At 36.4% G+C, this 18,621-nt stretch overlaps 1 protein-coding gene across 13 annotated transcripts in view; it reads left to right on the top strand.

Annotated features, from left to right (window-relative positions):
• Positions 1-18,621, top strand: part of PARD3 (par-3 family cell polarity regulator) — a 658,792-nt gene that overhangs the window by 366,214 nt on the left and 273,957 nt on the right. For all 13 annotated transcript variants that reach the window (XM_084618459.1, XM_084618465.1, XM_084618467.1 and 10 more), the window contains 2 exons: positions 10,462-10,553; positions 15,217-15,300. In XM_084618459.1, coding sequence (XP_084474585.1) covers positions 10,462-10,553; positions 15,217-15,300 — 176 coding nt within the window. The remainder of the gene's footprint in view (positions 1-10,461; positions 10,554-15,216; positions 15,301-18,621) is intronic.

Raw genomic sequence — 18,621 nt, 5'->3', positions numbered from 1 at the left:
GACTATTAATCCACAAAGAGATTAGCAGAGGATTATACAGAATGGAATACCATAGTTGCAAACCTCCAATAATGGAGATGCCACATAAGAATAAATGAGTATTGAAGGTACAGGGCAGTGAGGTATCAGGCATGTAATTTCTAACACTATTTGCATTACAATTATTAGTAAACAAAATGCTGCTGAATATTGAGAGCTCTGGTGTTCCTGTTTTATGAACAGTGGGGGAGTGACGCTAGAATGATCCTTTCAAATATGCCTCACACCTGAACTGGCAAGAAGCATCTGCAGGGGTGAGATTGTATTTCACTCTTTTTATCCATTTAGTTCTTGTCTTCTTTTTCAATAATCCTGGATCATACAATCACTAAGGATCAGATTGCAATACACTTACTCAGGGTGAATAGCACTTTTCACCATGAGTAGTCACATTGAAGTCAGTGGGACTACTAATGCCATAAAGTGCTATTCAGTGTGTGAAAGGGTATCACAATTTGGCCCTTAGTGACTAATATATTTTACAATATATTACCATGACTATTCAAATTTACTTACACTTTATAACTAGCATTGCTTTGGAAAGCAGTGAAGGAGCTGCATATTAATCTTTCTATTATTTCTACCCTTAGCTCACTCCATTGCAGATTTGCTGAGAATATTAGAGCTTTATGGAGTCTCTTATTTTGCAGTGTTCTCTCTTCACTGGTGAGCAAAGACTATTAGAAAGTCTATTAAGTGTGTATTTCTATTGACACAAACACTTTAGGCCAGTGTGCATCTGAGTCTTACTGCGTTTTTTGTTGTAGCTCTTTGGCAAGCTGTCACGTTAAGGTCAGTGTTAAAGCCCCATCTATTAGAGATATGTCAGCAACAATAGCTAACCTGAAATTGGTTCTGCCACATGAGATCCGCAAGGCAACCCCATGAAGCTGATTACATGACTTTACTATGCAATAGCATTTGATAAAAGTACAGGCAGATCACATTCAATGTGTCTATTCTGCAAGGTCTATTAACGAGCTGAGAAGTCCAGCTGTTTCTAGTTACTTGGGACATCTCCAAGTCTCTTGTCATGCATTCCAGGTTGTGTATATGTAGGTTTCTTTTGTGTTATATGTAGTTAAAACAAAGGTGTTTTTTTTTTTCCTGGCACTATAGCTTGTTCTTTTGGAGCAGGTTTTTATGAGTTGATTTTCGTCTTACTAAGGCTGTGCTGCATTTTCTGGTTATCATTAAGTTTCTGAATGTGATGTGAAGAAGATCTCACTTCAGTCTGGTCTTCCTCACATATACAGAGGTATGTGGGAAACACTCACAACTAAGACAATGAGAAATTACCTATACATTTGTCCTTTGAAAGGATCACACTGAATAAGTCCCAAGACACCTAGCTACTACTCTTTCCTTTACAAACTCTCGCTTGTCCTGAGGTGAGAGGAAAAACCTCAGAGCCAACAAAACTCTCCAGAAATTACATTTTTAATAGTTCACCATAAAAAAATAAAGATTCTTGCCACATGTTTTTAGTGAACACCTACTTTTTCATTATAAAGCTCTTTTATAACATTTCTTAATGAAACAAACAAACAAAACCAAATTAACATCCTGTTTTTTCTCAGAGGCAATCTTTTGTCTTAAGTAACAGAATTGGCAACACAGCCACAAATCAAATTCTCAAATACGAAAATATCTGGTGTAACCTGCCAAACTTAAATCTTTGGTATAGTAGAACCTCAGAGTTACAAACTCACTCAACTGTATACCTCATTTGGAGCCAGAAGTACGCAATCAGGCAGAAGCAGAGAATACCAAAAAAAAAAAAAAAAGAAGAAGAAAAAAGTACAATACTGTGGCTAAATGTAACATATAAAAGGAAAGCAGCATTTTGCTTCTGCATAGTTTCAAAGCTGTTTTAAGTCAACATGCAGTTGTAAACTTTTGAAAGAACAACCATAACACTTTGTTCAGAGTTATAAACAACCTCCATTCCCAAGGTGTTTATAACTCTGAGGTTCTACTATGTTTGTTTATTTCTACGCTGAGGTTCTACTGGAATTTAGTGACAACCACAGTACAATCCAGTACTGTATATTCAAACCCTCTTTCTCCGTGACTGCTGCCTCAAGAGGGGTAGCTGATAATGTGCCTGAGCAATATTTACGATGGGTGCCATTGAAGTCAGTATGGCTAAATGTGTGATGAGGTGCTATACAACATACACATTAGAGAATAGGTCCACAGTGATTACCGGTGAAATGTCATAAATTGTGACCTTCAGGATACTGGGGTTCTAGTATATATGATCAGAGGACAAATATAGGTCTAGATTGTGCCATTCAGTCACAGTTTGGTCTTCCTCCTGGAGCTTTCAGGCATGCAGAGACTTCATACCTGCTGCAACAGTCCTTTCTGTGGTGCAGCTTATTTCCCCTGTGAAAGCTGACAAATAAAAAGTAATCTGGGATTAATGAAGGATATAAACTAACAAAAATAACTATTGACTGATTTGGGTGGGGGGGGCGGGTTGGTGGTGGGAGCGTGTGAGGTTTTAATTTAGGGTCTCTTTGATTTCTTATTTTCTGCCCATCACCAATGACATCTGTGTGCCTGATATGGATTGCAAAAAAGCACCTTTCTAATTGTGAAAGAGAATTTGTATTTTTTGTTTTGTTTCTGTGTTTATTCAAGAGCTTCCATTTTTCATGTTATCTTTGTAACCATTCAGATTTGAAAATTGTTCTTCTCTGGAGATTCAGCAGTTAATCAGGAAGTGAGAACATTAGCACGAAAGCTTGAGGCTAGTGTACTTGTGCAAGTTAAGATACTGGAAAAAGGTCTGTAAAGAGCTGTTTCCCACCAAACCTGATCATAAAGAGAAAGAAGCTACTTCATGTCGTAGGGGTCCAAACAAACATTTATAAAACACTGCTCAGAATTTAATAGCCAATACAGCATCTCTCACCTGTTATAAGCAAAATAATCATTACACTTAAGCACAACAGTACAAAATTGGGGAATAAGGATTAGAGTAGTAGGGTTATTTTAGTAATGGAAACAAAATGTTTACTTTGTGTTTACCAGCTGAAATAAAATTTGCTTCTGTGCAATATTTTAAGAATTATTTTTAATGACAGTCTGTTCTCCTCTGCAGTGAAATCTGTTAGTAGAACACTTCACCTTCTGTTATGAGTATTCCACGTCATGGTTCTTGGTTTAGGTCATTTATACTACTTCATTTCATTATATTACAAGAACGAATGCCATAAAAATAAGTTTGATTAATCTTTCCAATATGTTGAAATCAGTATATCAAAAAGGTTATTTTTAGACATGCATATGGTGGATGGACCCATCATGCATTAATATTATGCTTATTGGTACTGTATTATAGATGGGACTGCACCCTCCATCCCAGGACTACAGGGCAGAAGCCGGACTTTGTCTGTAATAACTGCTCCCTGATGCCACTGGGCTAAACACTGGAACTGTGAGCAAGGAGTCTCTCTCTCCTGTGTGCTCAATATTTACTACATGGAAAAAAATTAAAGAACATCAAGTTCAAAGTAATGTGCTCAAAAGTTAGGAAATGCCTGAATTAAGTTGGCCTGTGCATCCTTAATTCAGCATCCTTGAACATATGCATTATGATAGTCTTTAATTATATCATCCCTAGGTCTGTCAATTAATCGCAGTTAACTCAGATGATTAACTCAAAAAATTAATCGTGATTAATCGCAGTTTTAATCGCACTGTTAAACAATAGACTATCAACTGAAATTTATTAAATATTTTTGGACTTTTTCTACATGTTCAAATATATTGATTTCAATTACAGCATAGAATACAAAGTGTACAGTGCTCACTTTATTTTTATTACAAATATTTGCACTGTAAAAATGACAAAAGAAATAATATTTTTCAATTCACCTCATACAAGTATTGTAGTTCAATTACTTTATTCTGAAAGTGCAACTTACAAATGAAGATTTTTTTTGTTACCCAACGGCACTCAAAAACAAAACAACGTAAAACTTTTGAGCCTACAAGTCCACTCAGTCCTACATTTTGTGCAGCCAATCGCTCAGACAAGCAAGTTTGTTTATATTTATTGAAGATCATGCTGCCTGCTTCTTATTTACAATGTCACCAGGCATTCACGTGGCTTTTTTGAAGCCGGCAGTGCAAGGTATTTACGTGCCAGATATGCTAAACATTCCTATCCCCCTTCATGCTTCACCCACCATTCCAGAGGACATGCGTTTGTGCTGATTACGGTTGTTAAAAATCAGTGTGTTAATTAAATTTGTGACTGAACACCTTGGGGGAGAACTGTATGACTCCTGTTCTGTTTTACCTGCATTCTGCCATATATTTCATGTTATAGCAGTCTCATGATGACCCAGCACGTTCGTTTTAAGAACACTTTCACTGCAGATTTGACAAAACACAAAGAAGGTAACAATGTGTGATTTCTAAAGATAGCTACAGCACTCAATCCAAGGTTTAAGAATCTGAGGTGCCTTCCAAAATCTGAGAGGGATGAGGTGTGGAACATGTTTTCAGAAGTCTTAAGAGTAACACTCCGATGTGGAAACTACAGAACCTGAACCATCAAAAAAGAGAACCAACCTTCTGCTGGTGGCATCTGACTAATGATGATGAAAATGAAAATGCATTAGTCTGCACTGCTTTAGATTGTTATCGAGCGGAACCTGTCATCAGCATGGATGCCTGTCCTCTGGAATGGTGGTTGAAGCATGAAGGGACATATGAATCTTTACTACATCTGGCACATAAATATCTCATGACGCCAGCTACTACAGTGCCATGTGTATGCCTGTTCTTACTTTCAGGTGACATTGTAAACAAGAAGTGGGCAGCATTATCTCCTGCAAATATAAACAAACTTGTTTGAACGATTGGCTGAACAAGAAGAAGGACTGAATGGAGGCTCTAAAGTTTTACATTGTTTTGTTTTTGAATGCAGGGTTTTTTTGTATATATTTCTACATTTGTAAGTTCAACTTTCATGATAAAGTAATTACACAACAGTACTTGTATTAGCTGAATTGAAAAATACTATTTCTTTTGTTTTTTACAGTGCAAATATTTGTAATAAAAACAAATATTAAGTGAGCACTGTATACTTTGTATTCTGTTGTAATTGAAATCAATATATTTGAAAATGTAGAAAACATCCAAAATATTTAAATAAATGGTATTCAATTAGTGTTTAACAGCGCAATTAATCATGATTAATTTTTTTAATCGCTTGACAGCCCTAATCATCACATACAATTTTTTCATAGGACCTCTGCCTCATTCAGTGCACTGCATGGGTGGTGCTCCCTTACTGAATAGCTATTCAATATTTTTTCCCCTTGTTCAATCTGTGGTCTCATGCCTTATTTACTGCATGCTATTCAAATCCTGCTCCGAAGACAGAATTATTAATTTTCTCATGGGCTTTTCTGTGACACTCATCCCTATCGTGTCTGAGTGCTTCACAAACTTTAATTAATTTGTTTTCACAATACAGGGTAGCCAGGGTGCCCAGTGTTCAGCCGTAAAGTCTGGTAGAAAAGGGGACCTGACAGTGTCTGGTCACCACAGGTCAGGGAGGTGGGGAGGCACCGGATCGTCACCTGTGCCAGCCCCTACTCAGCCAGGACAGCCTCCTACTTGTGTCAGCTGCAGCTCCCGCCCAACCTGGATGAGGGTGGGGAGAAGGGAAGAGCAGTGAGCAATGGGGGCAGGGCTTGAGGGGCAAAGGTGGGGCCTCGAGTGGAAGAGGTGAGGTGGAGGATGTTCTGGCACTCCTGCTGGAGATTTTAAATAATACAAAGTTTGCAACACCCCACCCCAGTGAGAGGAGGGAGGTGGTAGTATCTCCATTTCACACACTGGTGACTGAGGCACAGAAATATTAAGATAAAAAGTACCCACCAATTTGGGTGCTCAGAGATGCCTAGGACCTGATTTTTCAGGGTGAGCATTATACCACCCTTTATATGTTTGAAGTACAGCTCCCATTGACTTCTGTTGCAGCTGTGAGGGCTCAGCATTTCTGCATCTTAGACCCCAGGTTTAAGTGACTTGAGTAACATCAGATGGCAGAGGCAGGGATAGAATATACTTCTTCAGGACAGCATTCTACTACCTTAATCACAAGGCCATCCTTTTTCATCCTGAAGTCCCCTGTCTTGTTCATTACACTCTTATCAACTACTTCAACAAATGAAGCAGAGGTCCTATAGATCACTGCCTCCTTCAGTACACAACCCTGATGCATCCCCAGGACAGGTCTATGCTGTGCATTGAATGAGGCAAGGGTCCCATGAAAACAAGAGAATGTGAGCATGTAATTAAAGACTGTATCATAAAGTATAAGCACAAACGGTCTGAATTAAGGTTGCACAGGCAACCTTAATTCTGGTATTTCCTGACTTTTGAGTGCTTGACTTTGTAACTTCATTGTTCTTTTAATGTAGTTTTTGTGTGTGTAATAATTACTTAAGCTGTGTAAATAGAATTATTGAAATATTTTACCATGCAGTTTCAGTGACTGGATCCCCTCTTGTATTCATCCATTAAGATTCCCCAGAATTTAAAATGCCCAGTTTGGTCAACTTAGCTGATTTTCAGTGTTTGAGTAGTTAGTTTTATTATAAAATTTAGTACAATAATGATAGAAAAATAATTACTTTTCTGAAAAAGTGCTATGTTTCCATATTTAGGGGCTTGATTCATGAGTGCAGATCTATAACCACATGCTTTGAAAGAATCTGCTATTGCCTACATATGCACAAGCGTATTAATTGATTTCACACGATTAAGAGCAATTGCACATAATGTATCTGAAAGCAATCGAGGCTATCCAGTTAACTCTGGGTCACAAGTTTTAAAATTTTGTAACTGGGTCACAAAAAAATTATTACTGTCACTCCACAAAGTTTTTACCATATTGTTTCTTAATTACACTGAAATGCTTATTCTTTTGATGTAGCATATTGGTGTTATATGTATAATATTTTACTAGTGGTACTAAATAGAAGGTTTGCCTTGCACTTCGTACAAATATGTTTTCATGGGAAACATGCTTCAAAGAGAATATCAGAAGCTGGGTTTCTGTAACTTTCTTGACCCACTAAATGTAATGTGCCTTCTCCTTAGTTTACCTCAGTAATAGCACATACAGGTGGATTTTGCCTTTCAGGAAGAAAGCTACTTTCCAAATAAATAATTGCTTGATGCAGAGATTTTCACAGCTATTTAGTTTGCTTAGTACATCAGAATTTCAAGTTACATGCTTCTGCAGGTGTCCAATTTACTGTACATTTGGTTCCATGTATATCAAAATCTGTGTTATATTGGAAGAAAAAGCGTTCCTGATTACTGCAGTATTAAATAATTTTTTTTTAAAGGATGCATCTGTTGATTATGGCATTGTGGTAGTAGTGCTGTAGCTAGCATTGAGAATACACTTTCTGTCTAAGCACCTATATCAGATGGTAACTTTTTGATTAAAAAAAAAAAAACAAAACCCAAGCATTCTATTCTCCATGATTTATCCAAGTTCGGTTTCTTGATATTTTTTCTTGTGCTTGGCTAACTGAAAAGCTCTTTTGTTTCAAATGTACAAACTTTTCTTGTTCACTAAGGAATGTCCCGTTTCCATGTGTGGAGTAGAAATGAGAAAAAGAATGAAGGTGTGTTTCAAAGACATGTATTGCGTATGTTAAGCATATTGTCTTTCACAGATGATGATGAAGGTTACAGAGAACCATAAACATTCATGGCTGTTTATAAACCGGATAAAGGTAGAGTGTTTGTCTAGAAAACTTTCAATATAAGATCCTCAATTCTACAAACACTGAAGCATGTGTATAGCTTTATCCTTGTGAAAAGTACCAGGGACTGTAACGGGACTCCTCATGTGAGTAAAGTTGTGTGCGCTTCAGTTTGGTGGATTTAGATCTAAATGAACAAACAACAAACGATCTGGCAAACTAAAAGGAGGGGCTGAGAGAGAAGGACACGGTAGATAATAATACTAAGATCACATGTGGTTATCTCTATTTTGGTGAGTGATGCTTGCATCTTAAATGTTCCCTTACTTACTGGGTTTATTTAGACTATGGGTTGATAATTATATCACATTTAAATTTATCACCTTACACAGCTCCAGATATATATAAGCATCACCAAGAGCCACACAAAGTGAAATAAAAGCAGCTGACTGTTGGTGTGTGTGACTCCACATACCTGTGTAGAGCGCATGTCTGTGCATGCCTGAAATTCAGAGAGATGATTCCTACAGTAACTGACTCTGCTACATTGCAGACATACATAAGACATTAATTTTAACACCATGTGCTATGACACTATATATCAAATCTGGGGAGGAGATACTGTTTATGTGAGGAACAAATCTAAATGTCCTGTTTTTTGCATGTTTAAAGCAACTCTGCATTCCACAATGTATACATTGTTGTACACCACCTGTAATTGTAAATAATGTCTATGATCCTTAGTATTATTTTCAGTTGTACAAAATTTACCATATTCTGATATATAGTTGCAGTTTTCATTAAGACCAATAAATCTGAAAAAAGGTAAAACTTGTTACTGCGTATTTGTGACTAACATTGTAGTTATCCTTTACAATTGATTTATAAACAGCTTTTTCTGTATAGAAAATATCTGGTTTGGAGTTCTTGTTTACATTCATAAAGCAGTTCTAGGCAGGTTCAAGATGCTGGTTAACCTTTGAAATGTGTTACTTGCCTGGTGCTTGAGAGATAGATGACTAAGAAGTGCATATTATAGCCTCTCAAAACATAGGATCATCAATCTTCAAGTAGCTTGGCTTCAAGCAGTGCCCTGCTATCCAGGATGCACAAAGCATACCTACGACTCAGAGAAGCTCAGTGCATCCAGCCTCTGATTTTTGCAGACTCTCAGACAAAATATCAATTGGACATTACTGAATGCCTCTGCCTTGCTTTAATATCTCTTCAGTAATTTAATATATTGTCTGACTCTGTGTGCTGAACCATAACCCATCACTTATCATTTTGCTGATTGATGCCTCTGCCAATAGAATTTAAATCCGTGCTTTGAAATGTGCTGATTACAATATAATACTTCTGTTTGGTCACATGGGTAATTAAAATCATAAATTTCTATTGAATCACATAGTTATAAAAATGCTTTTGATTCTCTTTTCCTGATGGAAATCCTTTAATTACATTGGTCTAAATTTGGAAGTACTCTATTCCCAATTCTGACATTAAAAATTATAGGCACAGTGAATAATATATGTATTTTTAATTTGCACTTCCGGAAAGTAAAATCAATCAATTAACAGAGCTTTTTTTCATTCTTTGAAGCCATAAATACCTCTCAATTCTGTTAATGGAGTTCTGTGGTAAACAATATATAAAACTCTCTGTACTTTGTTCAGGAGTAATGCATTGTTATGTGAGATTAGTTGGCATTGTTGGCATTAGTAATTCCATTATTTCAGTAACTGAAATACACTTGCAAAAAAAATCTATCTATAATTTAATGGCGAAGAGCCAGATCCTGCAGAATCTTATTCAGGAAAAGAATCCATACTGACTTCAATGGGATTATGTATGTGTAGAAGGGTTTGCAAGACTGGGATGCAAACACTGCACCAATTTAAACCTCATTTAATTTAGTGAAATCACATGAGACATAAATTCGTCCAACATTTGGCCCTAAGTATTTTAAAGGGACTCTGTCAAATTAAAACATCATATTTCTGTGATATTATTTTACCTACTGTTATTACATGTTACAGCTTAGATTGCCTCAAATCTGAAAGAGATTTTATATATAGGTGTATTTCCCCAGTTCTTTTCGGTTTGATCACTTAGTGCATTTGACAGCACTTTTAGGATAATCATTTTTCACTGTTTCCTCTGTATAATTAGTTAGTTTCCCCTTATATTTATGGGAGCTTTTCAGAAAACAACCTTGGAGAGAATAAATGGGAAAGAAATTCAGAAGCAGATGCAGTACCTGTTACAACTTTTAACTTATTCTTTTTAAATTAACTAGCATTGAAGTTGAATGTATCTCTTTATTTAAGTCCTTTAGTAAGCTGCCTAATGACCGGACTAGATTCATTAGTCAACAAATTGTGCGTTACCTCTTTATTTTATGCATTTATGTTGTGTAACATTTTAAAACCTTATTTACCTTAATATGGATTTTCTTCCATGTCATTTCATACTTACTGTTAAACTCTAGCAGTGCATTTTGATAACAATTCTCTAGATAAATGTTACAGAAAAGCCACAGCGATGAAGTAACTGTGCTTATAATGTTAAACAAGACTTTTGATCTTTGAAGTATATATTTCCATTTTGGATATAATAATTGCAATTTAAAAATTGGAATATTAAAGGAGAATATCTTCTTTACTTCTAGGATGAAGATGGGACAGAGGAGGACAACAGCAGAGTTGAACCAGTTGGACATGCAGACAGTGGTTTGGAGAGCACCACCAACTTTTCCTTAGAGTAAGTTACTGCTGCAGTTCCATCATTTTTAACAGTAAGATTTAGAGTAGTAAAGAATTCTTACTATCACAAGATTGATAATGTCAATAAACAAAACAAAGCATGTAACATGCATTTTATTTTAACTGCAACTCTGCATAAAACAGGTCCTTCCTTTTGCCCCTTGCACCTTGGGCATCTTTTAGACCCAGTGTTAAAGGGTCCAGACTAGTGATTCAGCAGCAGAGATATAGAGCATTTTCAGAGCCATTGCTATACTATGGTTGGGTGGGTAGATTGGTCTATCTCTGCAGAAGATGCTTAACCCTAGGGCATTTTAGGGTTTGGTGCTAATGATGGGGGAAGGAATGGGCCCAACTGGCTGTCCCAAAATATTGGCAGGTGAGACTTTGGGTATTAAAGACCTTTATACCTTTCATAAATGCAGTAAACAAGTCACAGGAAAGGAGGAGTTTTGCAGGGGAGGACTACCCAGACAAAACAGAACTCCACACTGGTAATGAGCCTAACCTGAAATTCCCCTTCACACTAGAAAAGATTCAGTGACTGATGGTTTTATGATGAAACCTGAAATCCAGGGAGTTTTGCCCTTTGAGTTTCATTACAAAGACCTGACCCAGACCTGGCTGTGATGTTGGTTGGGAAATGGTCCATTATGTTCTGAATATTTTAAAATTCTTCCTTTTGTTTGTAGAGCTGCTGATTGTTATAGGGATTAAAAAAAGTGAGTTAAGTATTATAATAAGTGCATTAATTTGCATTAAACAATAGCGCGTTTCATATCTTAGTTGCAAAATACTTTATGAAGTATTATGAATTCAAAATACTATTTGCTAATTAGAGTATATAAAAATTTTGTATCAAATATAATGCTGCTTGTTTCTATCTTGAAACTGATTTTTGTACCAACATCTTATCTTATCTTCTTTTTTTCTTTCTTTTTTTAAACATCACCTCTCCTGTATGCTTAGAGATGAGCTCAGAAAAACACATCAATTAAAAATGTAGTGGGAGCTTTCTTAGTGCTTGTGCACATGGTGTAGCAGTGCATACGACGGGGGTGTGATTTCTAAAGTGCACCAACGTGTTGGGCACTAACTGGCCCATGTAGATCCTGTTGGTATTTGCTAAAAGTTCTCCAGTGGACTTCAATATAGGATTGTTTCAAACAGTGCTACGTTAGAGCATGTTAGGAAACGTGTGCATTTAGTGCACACCAGCAGAGTCTACACAGGTCAGTTAGTGCGCAACACATCGGTACACTTTACAAATCAACCCCCATATAGTGTGCCTTGCCACACGGTGTAGACAAGCACTTAATACCATGTGAGTGCTTTGCATTTTCATGTGGGAATCTCAGGGTTAGGAGCAAAATGAACTGTGTGATATGGCTCAGGTACCGTGAATGCCACTGTAGGTATGTCTACACTACAAAAAAAACGCATGGCACCGAGTCTCAGAGCCCGAGTCAATTGGCTCAGGCTTGTGGGACTTGGGCTGCAGAGCAAAAAATAGGAGAGTAGACATTCCTGCTCAAGCTGGAGCCTGGGCTCTGAAACCTGGTGATGGGGGAGGGTCTTGGAGTTTGGGAGTATCTACTCTGCTGTTTTTAGCCCTTCAGCCCACGCCCCACAAGCCTGAGTCAATTGACCCAGGCTCTGAGACTCAGTGCCTTGGGTTTTTCTTTGCTGTGTAGATGTACTGTTACTGAACTTCTGGTTTTTGCTGGCCTCTAGTACTGTACATTTTTCATATTCTCTGGTACTATATACAGTACATTTGACAGTTGGCTTGCCTCTTGAATAAGGACAAACAAGATTTTACCTGCAGTCAGTACAGATACACATGGCCAGATGCAATGGCCTATGGATGTCATGAGAGGACAGACCCATCACTGCCATACCAAATGACACCATTTTATCCAAAATATTGTGCCTGATACTGGACAGCACGACATCATTCAGAGGAAGGTTCAAGAAACCCTAAACCTAAATTGATTAGGCAAGGACAAATTTTCCTTTACTTTTCCATGTCCATTTTATGGGGCTCAGGATCTGGGAGTTTTGGCTGTTTGCAGAAGAAAGGCAGTTGTGGAAGCAGAAGCTATGAATAAACTAAAATAGATCATGGGAAAAAGGATGTCCTCTATGGTTTAAGCAATTCAGAATCTGGGGCTTGGTTATGGAAACTGTCTTGTCCTCGGTGTCCAGTTTTATTGGATTATGGAGTATTGCATGTCCCTTACAAAAGTTCTAGTTAATCACATGGATTGCCACTCTTATATTCCTCTCTGCCCTCAGAATTGAGAACAAAGCAAAATGTGTTCCTTGGAACAGAAGGATATACAACAACCTGTAATGAGCAAAAGGCACTTCTTGCAACACTTTCTGGATTTAGTTGATTCTTGGAAGACCTTCTGCACAGCTCATGTGCAGTGGGAATCAAACACTGTTATGATGTATGAAGATTGGGACAGCAAAAAATACTGAATATTATAATGCTCTCAAGTAAATCAGTGGTTTACCATCATCTGGAGAATTGATCAGTTCTTGGTCATCCTATCTCAAAGAAGTCATAGTGCTAACAGAGGGGCAGTGAAAATGAACATAGGCATGGAAACATTTCCATGGAGTAAATTGGAAAGATGGGAACAGTGTGGTTTAGAGAAGGGGACATGAGATAAAGCTATACCAAACAAATATGATAGAAAGGTGGTTACATTTATCTTTTTTTGTTATATAATTAAAAAGGTAGATTCAATTAAAGCCAAAGGCAGTAAATTCAAATCACCTAAAGGAAAATATTTTTTATGCAATAGACAATTAACCAGTAGAATTCATTGTCACATGATACCACAGAGAGATGACTTTAGTAGGATTTTAAAAATAGATTGGACATTTATATAGATTATGAGACCACTTACATATAATTTATGTAGGATTTTTAAAAAATGTGGAAGAGACATAAAGCAGTCTCTAGCTGACAGATGTAGGAGGAGAAAAATCCCTTAAGGTCAGGTTACTCCATCATGTCCGTTTTGGGGTTTCTTGAACCTTCCTCTGAATGATGTCGTGCTGTCCAGTATCAGGCACAATATTTTGGATAAAATGGTGTCATTTGGTGTGGCAGTGATGGGTCTGTCCCCTCATGACATCCATAGGCCATTGCATCTGGCCATGTGTATCTGTACTGACTGTAGGTAAAATCTTGTTTGTCCTTATTCAAGAGGCAAGCCAACTGTCAAATGTACTGTATATAGTACCAGAGAATATGAAAAATGTACAGTACTAGAGGCCAGCAAAAACCAGAAGTTCAGATTGGGTTCAGAGCTTTTGTTCCCAGAGTTTTGGAGTGTTTAGATTTGGGGTCTTGACTGATGATTAGTCTGTCTACAGCTTGTAATGTTTTATGGCTTTTGGCTCCCAGACCAAACATTCCCAAAATGTGTGGATGTTCTGAACTCAGGACATTTGCTTCAGGCTTACTTCTGATACCTTCAGAGATCTTTTCTTGAGCTTTTTGGACCTTTGGCTTATTTGATTTTCTCTTTCCAAAGCAAAAAGTAAAACACAGAACTAGTTCTGCTTGACTACATGGCATATTAAACATTTTCTTTGAGAAGACAGAAATATAGATCTATAAATACACATAGCAAACAGAAATAATTGTAGTAAGCTCACTACAGTAGAACCTCCAAGTTATGAACACCTCGGGAATGTAGGTTGTTTGTAACTGAACAAAACATTTTGGTTGTTCTTTCAAAAGTTTAGAACTGAACATTGACTTAATACAGCTTTGAAACTTTACTATGCAGAAGAAAAATGCTGCTTTTAACCATCTTAATTTAATGAAACAATCACAGAAACAGTTTCCTTACCTTGTTTAATCTTTTTTTAATCTTTCCCTTTATTTTTTTAGTAGTTTACGTTTCACACAGTAATGTAAATGTATTTGCTTTTTTGTTCTTATCTCTGCTGCTGATCGTGTACTTCCAGTTTCAAGTGAGGTGTAGCTGCCTGGTCACTTTGTAACTCTGGTGTTCATAACGCTGAGGTTCTACTGTAGGTAAATTGTGGGAACACGAGGCATCAAATGATGTTAATATTTTGCAAAACTGAAGGAGGTTTACCCTTTTAAAACTTAAACTGTCCCCTTTGAATAGTTTAAGATAATGCCTAAACTAACATTAAAGGCTAGAGCAGGCTTTCACTGGGATAGCTGAAGGAAGTATGATAGGGTCAGTAACAGCCGTTATAGTTTTTGAGAAAAATTGATTGTTCCATATTTGACACATTAATTGAAAAAGAAATAAAAAATCCTCCACTTGCCTGAAGACAAGACAGCTTAAATTTAACAAAAAGCCCCAAACCCAACAATATAAATATAAAACTGTGCCATTGTGTAGTTTGTAATTCATGTAGCTGATTAAGGTTACCAAAAGGGCTAGTTCACTTTTCATTTGAGTTATTAATGGAATTGTTTTTGATGATTGATCTCCTTTCATGCCATCAGACTAATATTCAGGTATGTAGTATTTCAACATTGCTTTCATCACCATTGCTTAAGTTCTGGAATATCTGTTTTGTGTGTGTGCGTATGTATGGGTTTTTTTCGTTCATTTACGGCACATGTTCATGTTCCCTCATTCATCATTGTCTCACAGTGATATGGTAAAGCTCGTAGAAGTCTCCAATGACGGCGGGCCTTTGGGAATCCATGTAGTGCCTTTCAGTGCCAGAGGCGGAAGGTAATGTATTGTGTAAGATTTTAATCGAATCATAACTTGTTGTGTTTTATCTTGGCTGTGCTTACTCTTGTATAGGTGCCTGTAGGTTCTATTTGAAATACCACATTTTTTTTTCAAGAGGAAGTTTTACTGACTTAAAATAATTGAAACTTTCTGCCACTCTTACTCACTCTGTACACTGTTGTACGAAGGCAGTACATAAGGGGAAGAAAGATGGCAGAATCTGTCCCTTAACTTATAATGGAAATTGTATTGTGACTTGATGGAAACTTGAATTGCAAAGATATGAATTATTTCCTTCAAACTCTCATAAAGTTATTTTTCCCCTTTAATTCAGGAGAGTATTTGTGCATCATTTCCCTCCTATTTACCAAAGTAGCAGCATTCTAAACCAGAGAATTCTACATCTACGTGCATTTGATAAGCAAGACTGAAAGAAAAAGAATTTCAGTCCTTGTAATATTAAATAGCATTCACTGTGTTGAAAGGAAAACAAGAAAGGCATACAGTATGGGGTTTTGAGGTGCTGGAGAAAGGCATGTATTCTCCACAACAGTCTTAAATTTCATTACGTGACAAAAGGCAAGAATTTCTTAAGTTGCAGAAAAATGAATGCAGTGCAGGTGATTTACATTATAATAACTTTCAGGATTACATTAGTAAACAGAACACTCCATTTATAGCATTTGCTTTGCTGAAGTAGAATTTTAGTATTTAGGATCCTTAATCGAAACATTAATGTACTTTCAGGAAAATTTTATTACTTTTTTACCAATCATTATTCACTGTGGGAGATTTAAAGCTTGTGGGCATGCTGAAAAGGAGTCAATCTGTCAAGAATATAAGTAGGATTTTATTTTGAGGTGGAAGAGATTACCTTTATCTTTAAGTGTAATTACATTCACTATTTCTGCTCTTTTTGATGAAAAAGGACCAAACCATACATTTAAAAAAGTGTAATCTTAGGATGAAAAGGATATTATGTTCTTACAAGTCTGCCTATCCATCAGCAATTTTAGTTTAAATTGATTAGAAGCAAGTGTAATTTACTGTGTATCAGATATTTATATCAAGTGCTCTTCACACGATATACATTTTTTCTTCTACAGTAGGAGGAGGAATATGGTTTTAAAAACTTTTTTTCTGATTATTATTTTAACCTTTATGCTTCAGTAGCTATACTGACATGTAGTACTGTGACAAAACTAATAATTTTGTTGAACTGAAGGCAACTTTCCCTGAGGATTTCAGGAGGTAAGAGCAAACTGTCATAATATGGTGACTCTCTCTTCCCATGAGTGACCTGACCCTATCTTCAGTAAGTTCAGTCAGCAGATATGAGAGTGGTAATGTTTTAATCACAACCTCATAAATAAAGACAGGAGGTAATAGCAGGCTGTGATTTTGCATCGTTATCTAGGCCATGGACAGCGCTGGAAAAGATGGGAGGGTCAGATGAGAATTGTTGGTTACCTCTTAATCAGGGTGATATTTAGTTTAATAAAGCTGTGTGGTTTTAAAAAAAAAAAATCTCTCAAAACACACGTACTCTAGGTCTTCTGACATCTGTCAATCAGTTCTTTTCATGTAACCAACCCTCATGGAAAAAGTAGGGATTAGATCAACAATCCTTATAGGAATAATGAGGTTTTTATAAAAATTACTCTTAAAAACCTACCACATCTAATAATGAGTCAGTAAAAAGGATGTAATTCAGTGATAAGTTTTGTAAGATGATTAAAAAATGTAGAGATTTTTCTGTTAAATTCTATAGGAATTTTCCACTCAGGAAGTCAGTGGAATTATAATAAAAATATCAGTTGAAAAGGCCCTGAGTTTACTTCTTGATTTTGTGCCTGCTGAAAGATAGGTGACCATAGTTATTAACTTGGATAAGCTATTGAATGGGTGCTCTCTAAGGGTATTGCTAATGAAAAATAATATTTTTAGTTTTGGTTATTCAACCAACTAATTTTTTTGATCATCTTTAATCATTAATACTATACTAGGGGAGCCCCGAAACACTGGCTTTTACACTGAGGTGTACAGGCGATATTTCACCTGTAAAAATTAGTTTTATATTGTAATTTTTGTCGCTTCATATTGAAATAATATAATTTCTTTTTAATGTAAAAAAATTCAGTCACTTCTGCAAGCACTTACTCATAGTAGTTCTTTACCATCAGTGGAATTACTTCAGTGAGTAGAGACTCGATCGGGGGTTGCAAGCTCGTAATATGGGTGTCAAGAATAAAAAGTAAAGTTTAAACTGTTTATGCTGTACATAATGACTGTATAAAGTAGATTTATTTTTTAATAATGCCAGGTATGTTGTGAAGCATCAAAGGCCCTGCATACAGTGTACTCTTCAGCTATTTCTCCTCCAGGAATTTTTGTTGTGTTAATAAAAGCAAATGTCCACAAAGTGTGCCACACTTTTTGAACTTGAACTTTAATAATTGGAAAAGAGTTGGAGATAAAGTTATGGATCAAACTAATTGACACATTGAAACTGACCAGGTTGTGTTTAATAATCCCCCCTGGATGACACATAGTACCAATAATTCTGGTTTGTGTTTCAGGAAAGTCTCAACCCATAATTCCTTGCATCTAAATTAGAACATGGTAGTCAAAGTTTTCCCAATCCCCAGCTTCTTATGAGTTGCCTTATTTCTCTTTACAGTCTGTCTGCACTTTAAATTTTCCAGCTCCTTAATGCTGCAGTCCCTCTTGGCCCCAAAGTCTTTATAATCTCTAAATGCAAATGTTAGAATACTCTAGTGGTGATTTTCACAGGTTGCTGACCTCTGTCTTGTCTTCTTTCTCAGTCTATTTATGCTTCAGCTATTAAAACCCCACCATTTAAACTGCTGAAAAGAGAATGTACTAAAATCCAAATACTTCTTAGTTAACAAAAACCATATAAAACTCATAATAAATATATAAACTTAACGTTGCAAAAGATTACATTTTGATTTATCCAAAGCAAAACTACTATGCAGTGACATTTAGTTACCTATTATGTTTCTTACCATTTCCTTAGTATGTGAGCACAAACATGAATGAATTTATCCCCAGAACACTCCTGTGAGGTAGCTAAATATTACCATCTCTATTGTAAAAGTGAAAAATTGAGGCACCAAATGATTAATTGACTCGAAGAAAGTCACATAAGTCACTGGGCCAAAATCCTTTGAATGCCAGAATAAGGCTTTATCTATAACACCAGTAGAACCACAACTCACACAGACATGCTTGTTCGGTGGGGAATTTTGGAGAAGTTCTTTTTTAAAAACACGCCTTCAGAATAATTGAGAAGTT

This window comes from Lepidochelys olivacea (genome assembly GCF_965140295.1).
Source record: "Lepidochelys olivacea isolate rLepOli2 genome assembly, chromosome: 2".
Classification (NCBI taxonomy): Eukaryota; Metazoa; Chordata; order Testudines; family Cheloniidae; genus Lepidochelys; species Lepidochelys olivacea.
The sequence above is the reverse complement of the archived record's forward strand: the minus strand, read 5'-3'. Positions and strand labels throughout refer to the sequence as shown.